The sequence below is a fragment of the Aythya fuligula genome, chromosome 7, assembly GCF_009819795.1.
Source record: "Aythya fuligula isolate bAytFul2 chromosome 7, bAytFul2.pri, whole genome shotgun sequence".
Lineage (NCBI taxonomy): Eukaryota > Metazoa > Chordata > Aves > Anseriformes > Anatidae > Aythya > Aythya fuligula.
In genome coordinates, this window is record NC_045565.1 from 18,618,081 (window position 1) to 18,636,516 (window position 18,436).

At 41.9% G+C, this 18,436-nt stretch overlaps 1 protein-coding gene across 1 annotated transcript; it reads right to left on the minus strand.

Annotated features, from left to right (window-relative positions):
- Window positions 1-250: 250 nt before the first annotated feature.
- RBP3 (retinol binding protein 3) lies at window positions 251-16,345 on the minus strand. Its single transcript, XM_032191176.1, has 4 exons — window positions 13,298-16,345; window positions 5,532-5,722; window positions 2,398-2,540; window positions 251-579 (listed from the first exon to the last, which is right to left on the minus strand). Exons 1-4 carry the CDS (start codon window positions 16,343-16,345, stop codon window positions 251-253), a joined length of 3,711 nt encoding a protein of 1,236 aa, XP_032047067.1.
- Window positions 16,346-18,436: the final 2,091 nt, after the last annotated feature.

An 18,436-nucleotide genomic window follows, 5' to 3' on the forward strand; every position in this document is an offset into this window, starting at 1 on the left:
ATCAAGCCAGACAGATAATGCATAGAAAAACACCTGTGCCCTGCACATTCCCTTACATGCAAATGCACACACACACACAGAGTGAGATTTTGGGGGTATCATTTTTGCATCAGTTACCTAAATTATGGCTAAATACTGTTCTGGGCTCCCCAAACCGTTATTGGTTCAGCTCCTGAGACTGTAAGTCCCCTCAGGCTTCTTTGAAAATTACAGCCTACCTTTTTTTCTAGGAGCACGTGCCCCTGCTGGGCTATCTAGAGCTGTGCAGGTGAGCACTGAGCATCTCCTTTGCTTTGATAAGTGCTGTTGCAGCCGGTGTTTCCATGTGAGGAGGCACCCCTTTCCCTTCCCAAGAAGTGCTCTCTGCAGAGATGACTGATCTGGAGGTGGGGATAATGATGTAGAAATTGGTATCATCTACTTGGTATGTCTGTGGGGAATGGGAGCCACCACTTGTCTGTTCCCCAATGATGAGAGCTCTGCCCAGCCTCTTCATTATGGATACAAACTCCTCAGCAGCTCCAGATGTCACAGCACTGGTGAGGATTACCAGACCTTTCTGAGACCCGTACCTCTCCCCTGCCGGAAAGGACAAAAAGCATCACAAAATGTGTCCATTTTCAGAGATTCGTTACCATAACTAAGCCAAGATACACTTCTTTCCTTACTTGCTATTAACAACCAAAGAAATTTTAAAATATACTTTTCAACTATGATGTTATTAGAGCACTTTTTTTTTTTTCTTTTTCCTTTTTTCTTTTTTCTCTGTAGCCCAGCCTTTGTACTGTAAAAAAGACTGTCACCCTATGCGGTACTCCTGAGCCATCAGTTTCTGGATATGAGTTCCAACAGCCGATGGTTACTACTGCTGGATCTCTGTGGCTTTTACTTCTACAGCAGCTCCTGGAGCTGTAGGATAGTCAGGCAAGGAAAGCAATCTTTTCCTTTGCTCCTGCAGGGTTACTCAAAGCTCAGCCAGCAGCATCTTCAGTTTCATTCTCATCCCTGCTCTAGGAACATGGCTGTCATAGTGCTTGGCCTGCAGACTACGCAGGCGGCATATTATGAAATTATAATTATAGTGGTTTCCCACAGGCTTTTTGTAGTCTATAAATGGAAGATGTTGCATGGCCTTTGTCCCAAGCCCTTCAACAAATACCCTCATATTTTTGGGATGACATCCAAGTTATCTCATTCTCTTACATAAGCCAGCTGACAGGAGGAGTTTTCTTGCACCCTATTTTCAGTATATCTGAACACACTGGATACTTTTCAAGGGCTTAGTTCCCTTGAAAATGAAGCCAGTGTGTCATAACTGGGACCTGATAACTTGAAAGATAATCTAAACTGCTTCAAAAATGCCATTCTTTAAGTAAGTTGCAGTATGACATCTAATTCTCATACTAAATCATAAGAGAGGGGCCAATAGCATGGTAATTAATTTTCACACCATCTTTGGTCTTCTCATTTCACTGTAGATGTAATACCCATTAGAAGACCCTTTTCACGGTAGATATATATAATACAGGACCAGATCCAGCTCCTTTGAAGTTAGTATGTGTCTGCCTGTTCTCTTTGATGGGAACTGGAATGTGTCCATAGTAATCATACTCCCTTAACACAGCCCATCTCTAACTGCCTGGAAAAAAAAGATGGACACTGCAGCCTGCTACTGAGTTTAACCTTTTCAGCATGCTCCAAACCAATAACTGCAGACACCATGGTGGCACCTCTTTCAGTAGCTTGAAAGGGGAAAAGAATTAAAACCATTGTTTAAGGCTGTTTAGTACTCCTACTGCACTTTATGAGCAACAAAGAGCTTTGTTTCTGCATATAGCAGCGTTTCTTCAACTTCCATGGACAGCAAGGTGGGGAGCGACACACTGTCAAGTGCTCCACACTTACTCAGATGTGCAGAAGTTAGTGCTTCTCTTTGCTTTTGCATTCTCTGGACAAACTGGGCTATTGAGGGTGTTTTCATTTATTGAAATAGCATCTGATAGATCGCACAGGTAGGAAGTGAAGTGCTACATGTAAAACTATAAGTGAGTTTTGGAAGAGGTGTTACCAGAGTTTTAAGCAGCATGCGATTTATTTCTAATCTTAGCAACTTCCATAAGCAGTCATAACTGCTGTGTACTCTATTCAGCTAAGCTTCTGAGAACCAGTTTACAAACCTATGTGTCCAGTCTACCCCATTCCTAGGAGTTATTTATAAATTGCATTAAGGACAGGGCTGAGATGCACATTTTTGTTTTTACATTCTCTGCACAGCTTGAGCTAATTGCAGCAGGCGCTTTCACCAAATGAGTTATGGTGTCTAATGGTTCACTTTAAAATACACAAAGAGGAACCTCTGAAATGAAAAACTATTCTCAAAATAAATTGTCGTTTTACCTTTGAGCTGGGGCTGGGTCCATATTTCCTTTACTGAGTCACTGGGTCTGTCATAAACTTTGTCCAGGAGAATATGTTGTCCTTCATCAAAGAAGTATGAGCATAGGATTGGTATTGAAGTGGTGTCACCTCCAATATTGTACCTTTTCAGAAATTTAAGATATTATTAAAACAAGTAAAAATTTGTGGCAGATGACAAATCTTCCTTCCAATTTTTTTTTTTTCTTAACATCACTGCTGAAAGGGCTTAAAGCTACATTTTGATGCATTTACATTCATTCTCCCCTATCAACGTTGGCACATCTATCAGAGAAACAAAATCCCATCTAATAGACTGGGACTGTTATTGCCCACAGTTGGCTACAAAAGCAAACAGAACTCTGAACGGAATGTTTTTCTCTTGATTCAACCTGAGAAAAAAAAAAAATAACAGAAAGTACACAAAAGCTTTTATTTGTAGAGAAACATCAGATTCTTTTTCTTCTTCTGATTTGAATATTGTTATATATTTGAATATTAGGGTTACATATGTACTCATACTTCCCATGTCATTAGTGATATTTAAAGGTAGACCCCAGTTTAAGCAACATCCAGCTGACATGGGTTCTTATTTCCTGCTGTACGCAATAAAAACTACTGGTATTTGGTACCTCATAAGAGCAGGCATTTGTTTTTGTGCCTAAAGACTTTTTTAGCTGCTAAATTTACAGCCATCATGTTTGAAAACTTGGTTCTAATTTCATTTCATATCCACGTCTGAAGATTAAAGTCACAGAAGTGCCTAAATGTCAGTGGAGAACCCCTGCTATGTATACACACAGCAGAGTACCAAATTATTTTTTGGCTGTCACTTCTCTCTGATAATAGAGCACATATGACACTGAAGTATTTGCACTTTGTTGACTATTGGGAGATAGCATGCAGTGATCTCCTGTTGTTGATGTTAGGAGTGCCTGGCACAGACATTCCAGCACAGACCTACTAGAAAGGGGTGTTTTGTCCAGTCCAGTCCATAACTAAGTTCTTCTCATCTCTGGGAAAGGATTAGACAACCCAGGAGATCTCTGTCCCAAACAGTGAAGATTCCTCATTTTTCTGCAGCATTTGGAAGCTGTGTGCTGGGCTCACACTGTGACTGCCCAGAGCTGCAATGAGCCTCTTTAGTGTGTCCTGGGGAGCGCTGTGCTGCCATGAGGTGCTGCTGCTACACGGCCCAGGAGGCAGCTGGAGCCAGCAGAGCCCAGTTCCTGCAGCTGCCATCCCAGCTGAAGAGAGTGGCAAGCAGCCAGCTAGCTAGCTGCATGGCTGAGGACAAAGCAGCTGTCTCTGCACAAGGTTAAGAGGCAGTGATCTGCTGAGTTATTGCCAAAAAAGCTGAGTCCTTCCACCTCTGTTGGTGGCATCGGACAGGGCAAGGTGGATGAGCACTGAAATTGGTTGTGTTCTTGGTGCAGTCACCCATCTCCAGGAGGATTTATTTGTCTGCTAGATGTAGCCTAGAACACATTATCTCCTCATGCACTTGGAAGGAAGGAAGGAGGTCTTTAAGGTACATTTCTGGGACCCCATCTAGCCTCAGTTATGCTGCAGTGCCAATCTCGGACAGCTGGCTGAGCAGCAGAGAGGCAAAAGTATGCAGGCAGTGTGAAGCCAGGCAGCAAAATGGCAGAGCTGCTGCCTGCCCTACAGTGCGCGTCTCACACAGACTTGAGCTGAAGAAGTCTACAAGATTTTGAGGGAAAAGCAAATGTCAAATATCTCCCTCCTCTGTGAATATTGAACATCAGTTTAGAGGCTTCTCTGATTATCAAACTTCTTGTCAAGAGAAAGAGACAGGGTGGATGACAAAGACAAGAAACATTTTGACAAGACAATAGAAATAGAGCAATGCTGGAGAGCTCTTCCTGTGACTCTCTAGGGCAGGGAAACTGGAGAAACTTTATTCAGTAATAACAACGGAGCAATTGTTAGAATTTTAGCTTAACTCTTGGAGGCAAGTTCTTCATTCACTACAGACTTCTTGTGTGACATTAGGGAAATGGTTTAGTTTACCAATGAGTCTCTTCTCTAAGCTGTGATATTTAAAAATAAGAAGCTTGTGATTGGCCAGGGAAGGGAACTTATAAGGTGAGAGACATCATTCATTATGGAAATGCAAAATGGAAATTATCAGCCTCCCCTTAAAATCATTGGATTGGTTTAGGTAGAATTTGAAAACATAAAATGCTTATGGTTCTTTTTACATGACTTCAGAGACTGAGTCTTTTAAATGCTCTCAACTCTGCTTTCTCAAAGGGCTAGAAATAAGAAAAAGTTGTTTGTTTGTTTGTTTGTTTTCTTTTTTTCTTTTTTTTTCTTTTTTTTCTTTTTTTTTTTTTTTTAAGAAAAAAGAAAAAAACACCAAGGAAAGGACTATAATGACACCATTTGGTACCTAGGGCATGATGTTACCTTTGCTGCTTTGTTACCCCGGCCCTGGTTTGAGTTCTGATCTGAGAGAAAACTGGGGCAAGAAAGAGGAAAGTGCTGGTGCCATCTCAAGTCTATTGGAAGATGGCAGTATTAAGAGCAGGCATATGGTGCTGTAGCTTGCTGCAGCAAGAATGCCACAGTATCTTGAGGCAATAGTGCCTTTAAGCCACCTTCGTGCTCTGCACAAGGACCATTCTGTACAGGGCCGATTGCCCAGCATAATTTGGCACTGAGGATATGGCAGACTAGATGCTGTAACACAGACTTATGCATGGGCTGTTTTTTGGACCATTCAATCACTTGACCACTGCCAGCAGTGAAGGATTTAATTAAAACAAACATATATAATTAATACAAGACACATGCAGAGTCAGATTAGAAAGAAATCAGAAAAAGAAAACAGATGTGACGTCCAGGATTGCATCCTGCAGCGTAAACCCTAAATTTGCTTATTTAGTTTTAAACATGTCAAGTGATGGTACAATTTCTCTTGAGATATATTTCCCGACTGTTATTGTTTTCCTTGGCTGTTTTCCTTTTCTCATTTAATCCCAGCAATGTTAGGCTGTAAACAGGATAGCAAGCCATGTAAAGATAATTCACTGTTACAAATAAAATGCTGTTTTGAAAGAGGTTTGGTTATTTGCCATTCAAAGGTTTACCTCATGTCTATGATTAAAGCATCTGTATGAACAATTTTCTTCCAAACATGCTCTACCAGTAGGTCAGACACCTGGGTTAGAAGTTCGTAGTCTCCAAACATATCAAATCTCAGATGGCCGATGTTGTTTTCAAATACGTTTGTGTGGAATGAAAATTTAATCAGATCTTCAAATACTTCTGGGGAAGGGATCTGAAAGAGTTTGGAAAAAAACAGAACAAATCATTTGCTGGCACCAATAGCTTGGCATAAGTTTTAAAAGGAATTACGTGGGTCAAGTTTAGTTCAGGTGGGACATATGTGAGAAATATGACCAAGTCTGAAGTACAATAATGTAACAATATTAAGACTTCTGCATATTAAGCTTAGGTTAGCATGGGCTGCCAACCAGTACTGTTTGCCCAGTATTGGATGCCTTAACAGCATACACAGAATCCAGATCAGGCCCCCATTTGTCAAGGCTTAGCTTATTTTTCAAATATACAAGGGAAATCCTTGTGCCAGGGAGACTAAGAAGGCTACAAGAACAAGCCCAGGCCTGTAGCACAAATCATTATTCCAGATCTGCCACCTAAAAATTGCTTGCTTCCTTTCTCAAGAAGGCACTTGAGGCTTTTATAGTCTCATTGATTGGGCTTAGCTGACAAACAGCTGCTGGCTACAGGTGAGGCTGGCCCCAGCCCCTGTTAATGAACCAGTCCCTGTGACAAGGAGGAATCTCCTGTGTTGGGTATGTGCTGGGATACTCATGAAGTAGCCATGTGTTAAATCTCTTAAATGGTGGCTATGTGCCTAGAATTTCATGTGTTAAGCTGTGATTAATTTCATTTTGTTTATCTGGATGTTAGCAGACATTTTTTTCATAGCAATGTGTAGCCAAATAATAAAGTTGTCCTAATAACCCCTATATGCTTTGGAGACAGAATCTGCTCTCTTTGCCAAACTTATGTTTTGCATGCATATGTCTGAAAATGGAAGACCTTGCAGCTTAAGGAGATAAGGTTTTCAGATATAGGGGTGACCTAGAAGGGTGACCTTCTGCAGCATGGGCTTTTCTCCTCAGGGTTGCTGTGAAACTGATTTTATACTTGCTTTTTAATCAATTCCCCTCTGCTATATCTCAGCCCCAGACAATCCATGGTTTAATAGTGAAGAGAACAAAGAATTTGCAGTGTGTCATGTGCTAAAAGGTGCTCTCTCAATCCACAGTATGACCCAGAACTTGGGAGACATCTGTGTCTTCTGCAACTGAAGGAAGTCAGGCAACCTCCTGCCCTTCGTGCAGTGCCCTGGCCTGGGGTCTGTGCCAAAAGCACCTCTGCCGCTGCAGGCAGAGGGTTTCCAAGCTGTGTGGATGCAACTGTACTTGACATAGCTCAAACACATTCCCTTTACCTGAGGGAATGTTAGCTACCATATCACACTTCTGGCTGCCCTGGGCTTCTTCATCATTCAGTGCCTTCTGTATGCCAGAATTTCAAGAATTACTTCAAAAGTTCTGTTGGCCAGTAGTTGTTGATCTAGTGGTGAGAGCAAACTTGACTGAGCCCTTTCCTTTACTTTCTTTCTCACTGTACCTTGTGAAAATAACCACTGCATCTGGACTGTAAACATATCAGTCCAAGCTGCTGAGTTTGTCATTTCCAATCCACTTCCCAGTGACAGCAATGCTACTTGATCTGCTCGCTGTACTTTGATTAACAAATCGCAGTTTTGAAGAATACATCCAGCATGCACTGCGTTGTTCTGACAGAGCTTATTTCTAGTTCAGAGGTACTGGTCCCCCCAGGAGAAAAACTCATCACTCATTGGTAACATACAAATAAAACTGATGTGGTACTTTCAGCCACTTACCAATGATATTTTAATGAAACACGCACATTTCTTTCCTCTTTCTCATACAATAATTGCTAGATGCACACCCAGAAGCATGTTGATTAGGAATAACCTCTCAGTCTATGCCTGGTAATTTTTTTCTACTACTTTTTTTTTTTTTTTTTTTTATGCGCTGTATCACATCTTGTGTTGCTATCTCTCACAAATTCATTACAGATTTCAAGGTAAGTTTCCCTTAGAGCACATCTCTTGGGCTAAAATGAATACACAATGAGCTAAAAAAAAAAAAAAAAAAAAAAAAAAAAAAAAAAAAGAGAAAGTATGAAAATACATCTATTCCAAAGGCTCTGATTGAAAGTCAGACAAGAATCACTCAGTAAGCAATTTTCTTAAAAAATAAAAAACACAAAACAACAAAAACAACCAAACAACCACCACCACCACAACAACAACCATTTTAAGTAAAAGAGGGGAGGAGGCTGAGACTGACAGTAGAGGGTAATGGTCCTGGAAAAACCCAGGTTCATGACACTGGCTGATGGGCCACGTGCTGCTGGTACTTACAGAGGTGAGTCTAGCTTCAGAGACCAACCGCGTACTCGCCTTTGAAAGGCAAGGCTCTGCTTGCAGGTCAAGAACAAGCTGGGACAGGATGCAGCTGAGACTAAGATCCTGCTGGTCAGTTAGGCAGTGTTTACAAATGGCTTGATGGTTAAATATAAACCCTCAGGTGCCTTAGTAAGAACACTATAAGCAATGTGGCTAGACTAAAGGACCTCCAAGCTAACGCCACTTAAGCCAAGAAGAATTTCTTTTGGTTAACTATATAGAGTCTCCAGCTCTGTTCTGCAATTGCCTTCCACATGTGTGTGGCCTAACTGGAACAGACAGTGTGACACAGAACAGGATTTAGATTGCTGCCCTGCGACTCATGCATGGGGTTTTATCACTGGCTCTACTACAGACACATACCCCAGCCATGGGCAAACTACTTTTCCAGCCGCACCTCTCTTCCCTCTATTCTTCCCTTTCACGTCTCCCCTAAATTGTTTTGTTTATCTTGATGGAAACTGTATTTTCATAGCTAATTATATACTGACCACTGTACTGTAACTCTTCTCCATTAAGGTTGCTAGTGCTGTCAGCCTCCGGGTTAAAATGCTATAAGCCAACATACCTGGGCCATTGCAAATCTGGAAGCTGGTTTAAGAACCATGAGATTTTGGGGAAGTAGGGGTTGTTGCTCCTTTCTTTCTCAGAATAGCAATGGGTATCTTTGTTCGCCCCCACAGGCTGAAAGGGTACCATCCATTTTAGTAGGTTCCCTAGCAAAAGGACTGAGCAGGACCAGCAATATCCCTGACAGCTGCCTCTCAGTTGCTCTTAAAAACAACCAGTGATTGAGATTACGTGTTCTTCTCCAGGCAATCCGGTCTAGCACGTCACTAGCCTCACTATTATAAGGATGTTCCTAACATCTTGTGTAAACAGTCTAAGTCTGCTACTTTCTACAGTTTAAGTGCATTACTTCTTGGCCTATTCAACATGGGTAAGGAAACAGATTATTCTTTTCATATTTGAAACAGCTTCTTATGTACCTGAAGACTGTTTTCGTATATCCCCTCAGTTTTATTTTCTCCTGAATAAACAACTCAAATCCTTTAATCTTTTTCAAGATAACTCTTACTCAACTCTTCTCTTTATTCATTTTCCTCTTCCCTGGGCCTTCCCCATCAGAGACACAACTTTCCAAAAAAGCATTGCCCAAGATTGGGCACAGTGCATTCCAGCCGAGGCTTCTGTAGAGCCGAATATAGCAGAAGACTTCATGCATTTCACTGATTATTTTCCTGCTTATCCAACCCATTTTGATGATGATTATTTTTTACTGTGACAACTTGATTCTGTGAACTTGTGCTCACATTGTGGACTCTGAAGGACTGATATACTTCTGTGCAGGACTCCTTCTAAACAAGCCATTTTCCTCCCAGCATTGTGCAGCTAATTATTCCCACTCTAGAATCTGTGCAAAAACCTTGCTTGTGCTCTTACTTAACCTCATCCCACTTTTCACAGATAATTTATCCAGTTTTTCCAAAACCATAGCTTTGAATTCTTATTCTGTCCTCTGTTGCACCCGGACAGCCAGGATGGAGAGGTTACCATAAGCAAAAGCTGAAATGCTCTGGAAAGGATTAAATGAGGTTATTTAAGGCTTTCAGTCCACACTGAGGAGCTCAGGGCAGAGGGAGAAGCTCTCACAGCAGATGGCGCTGCACAGCGACCTGTCAGCCTGCTCTGACGACATACGGCTCCAAACACACTCACTGCAAGTCAATGAGCAAGAGTTTAAAGCATTGTTGTTTTCTTGCCTGGAATAACCTGGAAGATTACATTGGAAAACATGACTCATGGATAAGTTTTGATTTTTCATCTAAAGCGCATTGAAATTCCATAAAACTAATGGGCAAATCTACTGTAACACTGATGGCAATGGCAAAAAAATGAGCATAAACAGATCTCTTTGGTGGGATTGTTGTAACTGCAAATGTAGGTGTATTGAGCTTCATTATCAGGGTCAAAAGATGAAAGGTGCTAGCAAAATAACAAAACTGATTAACAAAATGCCATTTTCTTCTCTGCAACAAATATAAGAGGCAAGCAAAAGGTGAAAAGTCAAAGTTAGTTCCGCTGACTACTGTGGTTATGTTATAAATCAGCATCAGAAAGGCCCACAACATTTTTTCTACCTGTTAGTGACAGATGTAGCAATTTGTTTACCCATCTTGACACTCTGAGGCTGAGTATTTTGTTTTAGTTGTTAATGGAGGCATAAAAGCAAGCATACTCATTTCTGGGGGGATGCCTGTAACTATTACCTCCATCAGCACAGCAGAATCTCTGCTATAGGTATTATTTATCCATGAAAATTGATTCTTCAAATGAAGGAACAGCTTTTCCTTATAAAAGATTCCTTTTTATCTTTTACTAGGGAGGTACAGTGCAGTGGGGAGACTTTCTTCATCAATTTCATCTGCATTTCTAAAACATTAGCACAGAAATTCCCTTAGGTGTGAAGACTACATTAAAAAGATTTGGGCATCATCAAGGGGCCACAAGAGTCACTCAGGGAGGGGCTTGTCACTTGAAGCTGACATAACATATTTGCCAAAATCAGGCAGCAATTCCTCTACAGGTAATCTACAATACTCAGATATTCATGAGTACATGGAAAGGAAGGTGTGATGGGAGAGAGAGACAAACAGAGGAATAAGAAGCGAGGATTACAGAAGTGTTCATCACCGTGTTTACAGAATTCTGCCTTACAAGCAAAAGGCAATTTTCTGTTTCACAAGCAGTATATGCAACATGTGCCTCTGGGAAGTCTGACTTCAGAAAGTGGCATTTATGCAGCAGAGTGCTCCGGCTAGCATCGACCTTGCTGCTGTCACAGAGGAGACATATTCACTACCCAGTATTATGCTTCAGCAGCTGTTCTACTACAGTAGATGCAAAGGTCTGCATTTCACTTGTCTGTCTCTTATGTCCCATTCCATCCCTCCTGCAGTTACTCATCTTCGCTTTCAGTTAATTGTGTTAAAATCCAACTGTCAAGGGAAAGGTTGGTTTGGAAGGTTGGCAGCACAAGAGAAAAAATACCTCTTAGATCATTAAGGTGTAAGCATAGTACAGATTAAATAGCCACCGTGTCCTGTTTGAGACTGCCAAAAAAAAAGAAAAAAAAATAATAAAAAAAAAGAATTTATAAATGCATTTAGTGCCATGTTCTAAGCTTCACTGTAATCTTACGGCATGTGCTTTCTGCAGTATTGGTATGGGGCATTTTCTGAACTGATTCATAGAAAACATTCCTCTTGGCTCTGCAAAAGCAAGGCAGAAACAATTATCCTGTAAGGCGAGTCAAGAAGATACAGGGACACCAGGGACACTGTAGGGAAAAAAAAAAAAAAAAAAAAAGAGGAAATGAAAGTACTTTTGCTGCCCAATGCTCTGTGGAATAGGTGAATTTTCTTCTATCACAGGGAAAAACCTTTATGTCAAGTCTTAGTTCACTCACCGTCTTCTGCCTTAAAATATTTTAACACCACTTTCTTGTCTCTCTCCATCCCAGTTTCCTCAAGCAATGTGAAAGGATGCATACCTACTTGGTAGCTATTCTAGTTCCATAAGAGACCCATGCTTTTCCTCCGCTGTTTATTTATTATTCCTCCATAAAGAAATCTTAGTTTAGTCCTAATTTTCATTCACACTGCTGTGATTTCTTTCTGGTGGATAATAATATAATTTTATAATAATAATAATATATAATAATAATTTTCTAGTAATTTTTCTTTACAAAGAGTTCAGATAAAAAGTGGCATTAATTAGCATAATGACATTTGCTCATTAGCTCATTAGCTCTATCAGGATCAGAATTTCATACCATGTAAAAAATAAGACTTGTCCTGTACATTCTGTTCTCAACTTTCAAGGTCTGAATAAAGTAAGTAAGGTCTGAATAAGTAAAAATACACAGCAATATCCATTAACAGCCTTCAGCAAATATGGTGACTAAGTTGCAGGATAGGTCCACTTTGTAGGATGAAGAGAAATTTATATCAGTGCTAATATGCTGCTAATAATTTAATAGGAGGGGGAGAGTAATGGAATTTAAAAAAGAAAAATTTATTTATTTATTTATTTATTTATTTTTGCTTAGAGGCATGAATGGAGCCAGCATCTCTTGGTTATCAAACTTGAATTGAAAAAATGTCCTCCCCTGGAAATACTTAGACTTTGTCCTTGACATTATTGTTGGAGATAATACCACAAAGCTCTTGCCCACCTTAATTCATGCATGCCAAAGACTTCAGAGGGTGGAAGCCTGCAAATTTCCTCCCCCAGGAAACATTTAATAGTTACCTGACACTTGGTATACTCTGGTTCATTGCAAAGGCAAATGCATTCTCTTCAAAAAGTAATTTTATGAGTCCCTTGGGAAAAGTCTCTGATAGCCACGCTGGAGCAGTAGTCAGAAAGGAGCTAACTCCATCCAAGAAAGGGATCAGGTTATCCTAACCCTCCTTTTAATTTGAATGTGGAATTTTAACAAGTGCTCCTGGGAGCTCCCTCCAGCACAACAATGAACAAGAAAGATTGCCAAGACAGACCAATGTATAAATAGCCAGGCTCAGAACAAAGCGCAGACTGTTATGCAAACCATGCAGCAAAGGCAAAAGTAGATTATTAAAAATCAATTTCTCCCTGGGGCCACCTAACTTCCACCCAGATACTTCTTCCAAAGTATTTCTAGGTCACTGGGAAACTGTCTGATGTTGAGCATGAGATACAATCAGAACAACTTTCCACTGTCACTACAAAAGGAGTTGCTTGTTGTTCTAGTGTAATAGAATTAGAAATCAGGTATGGCAATCTTATATATAAAAATCCATTGCAAAGTATGGGGCAGTGTGTTTTGCAGGTCTATGCATTTACTCTGGACCAACCACATTTTTCTCAGATTACAAACTCAGTTTGTAACCAGTGGGTTTCTGCATTAATTTATTACAGCTTGAAAAGCCGTACTACTCTTCTATGATCACGGAGATGAGATATTTTCACTGTAACAGGGAAGCCTTGCATCAGCATCTTTTCTTGTGGTAGCCACAGAAAGAGATCCACAGCCTGAAGGCCATTGTCCCCAGAAAGTATGCATCCAGAACTACCACCTACTAACACAAGCTACTACCCTGGTTTGCCTTAGTGTCAGAGAGAATTCTGTCTCCAAAACCCACTGAGGCACAGGCTTCTTTAATGGATACAGGTAAATCCTGATGGGTTGATGATACGGTTTAGAAACAAGGTAAGATATCTGACTCAGTGCTCCCATTATAACTGGCATCAGTATAGCTGGTTACAGGAGAACTGTACCTGTTTTGGCATGATTCCTGGGATGTTGTCCTTGGCATGTTCAGGGATGTAGAGTATTTTGAGGTGTTCATCATCAGAAAGAGCTTGCAGGTTGGCAGTCACCTTCCTGGCCAACTCCTCTTCTGAATTAATCCTTTTATAATTTCCTTTGTTGATATTCTTGGTGAGATTGGATGCTATAATGGCCCCAATGTCCACAAAAGCATAATTTTCTGCCACAAGTTTACCTACAGTTTGAAGTGTCTGCGGCACCTGGGCACGCAAGTTGGCAATGTGCTGGGCTACAGCCATGGCTTCACTGGCTTGGATGGTGATGTGTGGCTCCACCCCAGACACACTCCACACTTTGCCAGTGACTGGGCTGAGCACCACTTGGCTGGGGATGGAGGCATACAGGGAGCTATTACCAACACGATAAATGCCCACTGAGAGGGAACCTCCTACTGTGGGCTCACCGATAACTGTGGCCCGGTGTAGATCCTTCATAGAGCGAGTGAAGGCTTCAGCTGCTGAGCCACTCATATGGCTTGTGAGGATGTAGACATCCTTGAGGGAGCCATATCTCTTGCCAGTCACCTGAGGAAGAGTCCATACCTCAGTGCTGCGGGAGGTACTACGATCGAAGACAGTGTAGAGGTGTTGCCGAGGCTCAGGCTCAAAGAAGTAGGAACAAAGTATTGGGACAGCAGTGGAGTAGCCACCTGTGTTGTACCTCATGTCAATAATCATGGCATCTGTGTCAACCAGTTTGTTCCACACCATCTGCACGAGCTGAGGCCCAATGGCCTTCACTGTTTCTGCCTCAGCCATCATATCAAAGCGAAGGTAGCCCAGGTTGCCTGGCAGTACCTCAATTTTGAATAGCGCCTCAATGATATAGCTGAGCTCCTCAGGGCTGGGAATCATGTTGGGAAGCTGTTCTTCTGGTGTTGGTTCCACATGGCTGTGGAAAACATGAAGCCGATGGTCTCCTGAGGCCTCCTGCAAGTCACTGGTAAGCTGGGAAGCCAATGTCTCAAAGTCTACAGCTGATCGATAACTTCCTTGGGCCCGTTTGGTGCTGAGCATAGCACTGGCCTTCCCAGCCACTTCTGGGATGGCATAATGAGCTTCTAGGAGTTGCCCAGTACTTTCCAAAAGCACCCCCATCTTCCTGTGAAAAGCTAGCACCTCTTCAGCCTTCTCCAGCGCGTCCTCAGCCAGCACTATGGCATCAGGCACAACTCCTCCGCCCATCCAGCTTTCTCCATGGTTGTCAATGAAGGTGATAACTGGTACTGTGATAGTTAGGCCACGGGTTATTCCCTGCTCAGGCTGCAGCAGAGGGAACGTAGAGGTGTGTGAGAGGCTGCCTGCTGTGATCTCCCCAATCAGTGTGGCGCGGCCCAGGGACTGCATGAGGTAAGCAAACTCCTCAGCAGCTGTAGCAGTGTGGTGGCTGGTGAGCAGGTAGACGCCACGCCGAGCTCCGTAGGGCTGGGCCAGCAGTTCTGCCCGGCTGTTGTGCTCCTGTGTGTGGTTGGTGCGCCTGTCGTAGGTTGTGAAGAGATGGACAGGGCCTACAGCAGGGTCTTGGAAATAGGAAAGTAGCACAGGCACAGCAGAGGAGGAAGGGCCTCCAGGGTTGTAGCGTAGGTCCACAATCAGGTTCTCTGTATTTTGGAGGGGCTCCCACACTTTTTTTACGATGTAAGGTCCCAGTTTAGCAAGCACAGAGGCATCAGCAAACTCATCGAAGCGCATGTAGCCCACATTGCCTGGCAACACTGACACCTTGAAGACAGTATCCACCAAAGCATGCAGCAGTTGCTCATTGTCAGGCAAGTTGGCTGCCACTGCAATTGGTGTCTCAGCAGGGGGGGCAGCAGTTTCACCTGGCATCATGACTCGGACCAACAGGCGAGGGTCCTCGGATAAGGTCTGCATCTCAGTGTTGAGCTTGGTGGCCAGGTCCTCTGCTGACTGCACAGAAGAGAAGTCAGAAGTGGTGAGGTGCCGCAGAAGCACTGGCACCCGCTCCACTAAGCTGTAATAGTCCTTTAATATGTCTATGAGGCGGGTTAGGGTGCCAGGCACTGCTCTGCGCACTGCCAGGATGTCCAAGGATTTCTGCAAGGCTTGCTCTGCCTCAGTAGCCACACATGGCATCACCCCATTAACCTCCCAGCTCTGCCCACCCCCACTCAAGGGGCTCACAGACCGTGACACAGGAACCATTAGATAAAAATTAGATAGGCCAATACGCAGTTTCTGGATGTCCAGTGATCCCCCAGCTGTCTTCTCCCCAACAGTGATAGCTCTGTTCATGTGCTTGAGGATGTAAGCCACATCTTCAGCCACTCCTGTGGTGTGGCGGCTGATCAAAACAATGACATCCTTTTCTTTGCTGTACCTCTCTCCCAACACTTTTGGCAATGTCCATATCTCTGTGGTGGTGTTGGAGTGCCGATTGTATACAGTCTCAACATGCAGCATCTTGTCTGCTTCATGCAAGTATGAGATGATGAAAGGAAGTCCGGAGATCTGTCCTCCAGTACTGTGACGAAGATCTATCACCAGGGCAGATGTATTTATTAGCGTCTTCCACACCTTGTCCACGAGAAAAGCTCCAACTTTCTGCACAACATCCTGTCCTATGATATAATCAATCCTCAGGTAGCCAACATTGCCCTCCAGCTTGTCATATACAATCACATGCTCAATAAGACTCAGGAGTTGTTCACGAGTGGGGGAAGCCTCAGTTTCTTTTTCAGGAGAGGCATGTGGTGATGGCTCGTAGGAAATCACCAGTCTTGGGTCATTCAGAGCACCTTGCACTCCAGCTGTCAAGACGCTGGCCAGCAGTTTTGGATCTGAGATGTCCAGGATCTCCCCACTCTTGATGGCTTGTTCGATGGCTTCTTGCATTCCCACTAGGTTTTCAGGATAGCAGTAGTTATCTAGTAGAACTTTAGCCATGTCCAGCACTAGAGTTGGCTGAAAAATTTCCTCAGCTGATATGCTGCACATAATCAGAGAATAAAATAGGAAAAAATGTGTTCTGAACATTTTGTACTTGTATGGAATAAAAAATAAAATTGTATTTAGGAAAGAAGTCAGAAGCTCTTATCTGTCAGGATGAGCATAGCTCTCCGCTGACCCTCTGTGAATCACACTGAATTCCCTGTGATGATTCCAGGTGCACTGAACAGATAAAAATCTTTTATCTGCATTAAACCTTTAATCTCATTAAAATGGAGTGCATCATCCAAAGTGCACCAATAGATGAAGTTCAGCTTCTTGCTACTTTACAGACCTCTTATGAAACAGCAACAAACTTCAGTCATCAAGGAACATTTTTCTGGCAGTTAATTGTTTTCAAAAAATAATGCATTGCCTGTTATAAACTGGACCTGGCTTATCCTGACAGTGAATTGCTTAAATCCAAAACTTTGATTTTAACCACAATTAGAACAGCAGTCATCCAGTCTTTTAGAATTATTTATGAAAAGCTTATACCAGAAGATTTTTTCAGTGACTTAGTTGTATCAATATTTAATATTTTTCAAAAGTTGTTGACAATACATTGTCTTTGGTGTTTTCCAGTCTGTGCTGCAAAGAACTGTTTTTTCATTCTCACTAAAGTCTCCAAATAAGGAACTCCAGACATTTGGAACAGCTCATAAAATCCAAGGTAATGACAGCCTGTTAATTTCTGTGCTGAGAATTGCCAGCATTTTAAACAGGACTTTGAAATACATTTGCTTCAACATAATGCAGCTAAATGTGAGGTGACTTTAATCTTCATAATTTGCACTCAATTAGGATTTACTTGTAATACCATTGAGTAACATATGGTCATGTCTGATGACAGCTCCCAGCCAATGGACTTTAGGCTCAACATACTAAAATAGAACGTGGGGGGTTGTTTTCTTCTGCTCACAATGTATTTGAGACCCTATTGTACTAAGAGTTTGAAAGAGGATCAGAATACGCGGGATGCAGCTGCAGGCTGTACCCATGTGAATTGTCAACACTCTGAGCTCCAGTATTACATGCCAAAGGCATACAAGAACAGATTCTTGGCTTTAAGTCTCAAAAGAGCTGCTACCCCAGCCATTCTGGTTGCTGGAGGTGGCTGTAGGAATAGACAAGGGCATGTGGGAAGGGCACGGTTTTGCATTGCTTTCAAAATGTCACTTGCTGCTACATATGAATACATGTGGAGGGGACAGTTTAGAGATGGCCTGCCCCAGCTGGGCACACTTTGTTGGTGTCTTGAGCAATGCCTGCCTGAAACAAAAATCAGCCACTCACATGAACAAAGTTTAGTGCAGTCCTCTTTCTGGGTCATTTAGTAGTAGGAATGAAAGAATTTTGGGAAGCTCCTTCCTTTAACATGTTTGTATAGGGATAGCCTAGTCTATATACGCAGGTTCTATTTCATCCCATGCTTGATTTGTGCCTGTGTGTATGTAAGTGTACAAATGATGGAAAGTTAAACATATTCGTGTGACCTTTTTCTACCCATATAATGAGTTTTCAGAAAATGTCAAGCACTATATAAACTTTCTGGGTATGAAAAATATTTATTTATTTATTTATTTATTTAAAACCTTAACCATAGATGATCTGTAAAGTGGTGAATAAAAGTGTTGGAGACCTGAGAAACAGTTTAAGCAGTTTAGCCTGTTGTGCCTCTTTGAGTCTACTTAAAATTTCAAGGCCTGTGGTGTTTGTCAAAACTGACTGGAAATTCTATATTCATATATGAGGAATAAGAAAGTATGACATTTAAATGTTATGAAGATTTCCTTATCTGTGTGCACTGCCTTTGTTGGCATTATACTAAAGATTAAAAAATATATATATCCAACAAAAGGAACAATTAAATTGTTCTAAGAGTCCATTAAAGATAGGACTGCTCTATGGCAAAAGCTATAAAACATGATGCTATAATCACAGGTATCTGCGATAACCAGGCTGTGCTCTCATTTTCAAAAATTAAATCCTAGTTTAAAAAATGTAGCCAATTACTTTGTCAAAGGAGAGGACTGGGATATAGCTGGAATTTTTGCTGGTAATGTAGAAATAAGTAATTAAGCTCCAAGTTTGCCACAACATTTTGCGTGCCTGATTGGTAGTGAAACAGTGAGATTC